The sequence below is a fragment of the Cervus canadensis genome, chromosome 4, assembly GCF_019320065.1.
Source record: "Cervus canadensis isolate Bull #8, Minnesota chromosome 4, ASM1932006v1, whole genome shotgun sequence".
Taxonomy (NCBI): Eukaryota; Metazoa; Chordata; class Mammalia; order Artiodactyla; family Cervidae; genus Cervus; species Cervus canadensis.
Genome location: NC_057389.1, coordinates 100,552,038 through 100,554,126, shown reverse-complemented (window position 1 = coordinate 100,554,126; position 2,089 = coordinate 100,552,038). Strand labels below are relative to the sequence as shown.

The 2,089-nt window shown below is 40.4% G+C and overlaps 1 protein-coding gene across 1 annotated transcript; it reads right to left on the bottom strand.

Annotated features, from left to right (window-relative positions):
- Positions 1-596: 596 nt before the first annotated feature.
- LOC122441002 (olfactory receptor 7C2-like) lies at positions 597-1,595 on the bottom strand. The gene has a single exon (XM_043467636.1). It carries the CDS (start codon positions 1,536-1,538, stop codon positions 597-599), a length of 942 nt encoding a protein of 313 aa, XP_043323571.1. The 5' UTR covers positions 1,539-1,595.
- Positions 1,596-2,089: the final 494 nt, after the last annotated feature.

Below are 2,089 nucleotides of genomic sequence, written 5' to 3'. Positions count from 1 at the left end.
ACCCCAGTTCCACCAATGGAAAGATCATCCAGATAGAAAATCAATAAGGTATCAGTGGGCCTAAATGGCACAATAGGCCAATTGAACTAAATTGCTATCTAGAGGAAATTACATCCAAACCCAGCAGAGTACACATTCTTTTCAAGTGCAGATGAAATGATCTCCAGGATAGATCACATACTAGGTCACAGGACACCCTCAACCAATTTAAGAGAACAGAAATTACATCAAGCATTTTCCTTGACCACAATTACATAAAACTAGGATATTACAGAAAGCAAACTAAAAAAACTAGATATGGAACAGGTTTTTGATCACAGCTTCAGGATGAATGGACTCCTGCTTAACCCTTGATTTCAGAATTTTAGTCTCTAGAACTGTGAGGCAATAAATTTTTGTTATTTAAGCCAACTAACTTATGGTACTTTGTCATAACAGCCCCAGAAAAATAATATACCATCTTTAAATATAGTCAAAGTCAAGGCACAGTAAGATACAATGATTACAGAACTAGAAAAATTAAACTAATGTTTAGATATATCCAAGACTGTGAAAAATACCTACCAATGGTTTGATCCTTGCTACTTATGTGAGTCCTACAACAACCCATCATTGAGAGATGGTGCCCTCCTGAGGAGTCTCCCTAGGGCCCCCTTCATGTCCCTGCTCCTCAGACTGTAGATGAAGGGGTTCAGCATGGGGGTGACTGTGGTGTACATCACAGAGGCCACCAGACTTGTCCTAGAGGATGAAGTGACTGCAGAACTGAGGTAGACCCCTAGGCCTGTGCCATAGAACAAGGAGACCACAAAAAGGTGAGATCCACAGGTGGAAAAAGCTTTATACTTGCCCCTGGCTGATGGAATTCTCAGGATGGAGGAGAAAATCTGAGAGTAAGAAAAGAAAATCCCAAAGAGAGGAAATACACCTAGAACAATAGCCACAAAATACACCACTATGTTATTGATGAGGTTGTCAGAACAGGCGAGCTTCAGGACTTCAAGAAGATCACAAAAAAAGTGTGGGATCTTCATGTTCATGCAGAAGGACAGCCTCAAGATAGTCAAGGTCTCAAGCAGCGAGCCTGTGACACTGAGGCTCCAGGACCCCAGAGCCAGCAGCCCACAGATCCGGGGGCTCATGATGACCATGTAGTGCAGGGGGTGGCAGATGGCCACGAAGCGGTCATAGGCCATCACACTCAGGATTAAATTGTCCAGGCATCCAAATACGAAGAAAAAAAATATCTGGGTGATGCAGCCTCCATAGGTGATAACTTTGCTCTGTGTCTGGATGTTCCATAGCATCTTTGGGATGGTGGTGGAGGTGAAACCGATGTCTGCAAATGACAGGTTGGAGAGAAAGAAGTACATGGGGGTGTGGAGATGGGGGTCTGAGATGATGGCCAGGATGACGGCCAGGTTCCCAGCAAATGTGACCAGGTACAAGGACAGAAACAGCCCAAAGAAGAGAGGCTGCAGGTCTGGGTCCTCTGTGAATCCCAGGAGGAGAAAGCTTCTTGTTTGGTTTATTTCCATGTGGCTGCTGGGTTTGTTCAGAATCAGCTGAAAAGAAACACAGAATTCACTCCAAATAATAATTACCCTGAATGACAGGAATATCCTTAATCCAAACCCAGGGAGATGTCCATTTATTTGGGGCTAAAAATTTGATCTCTTTGGTAGCAAATTGTGGTTGCCATTGCTACTTGGAAAATCTGTTCCTAGGTTCAGTAGCTCTCTCTGAATAAAAAGTATTTGGTAGAAATAAGGGGAGAAAATATCAATAATTGGACCATAAGTTGAAAAATTATAAATGAGAATATGCTATGGAGAAAGGATATAAAAAATAATCTATTTGACTGATAAAAACTAATATATTTAATCTATGAAGTCCTAAGTATAAATCATAGAAAGATTAATGTATAAATTTAGAAAAAGTCATAGGATATTAAAGGTTCATAAAAGAAAGTGTAAAAAGGCAACAAATGTTAGACAAAAATTCTTTCTACTATTAATCTATGAGGGATACTGTCTTCATTGCTAGAATTAATGTCTCTTCAAAAAAGATTAAGAAGGCAAAATTCCAT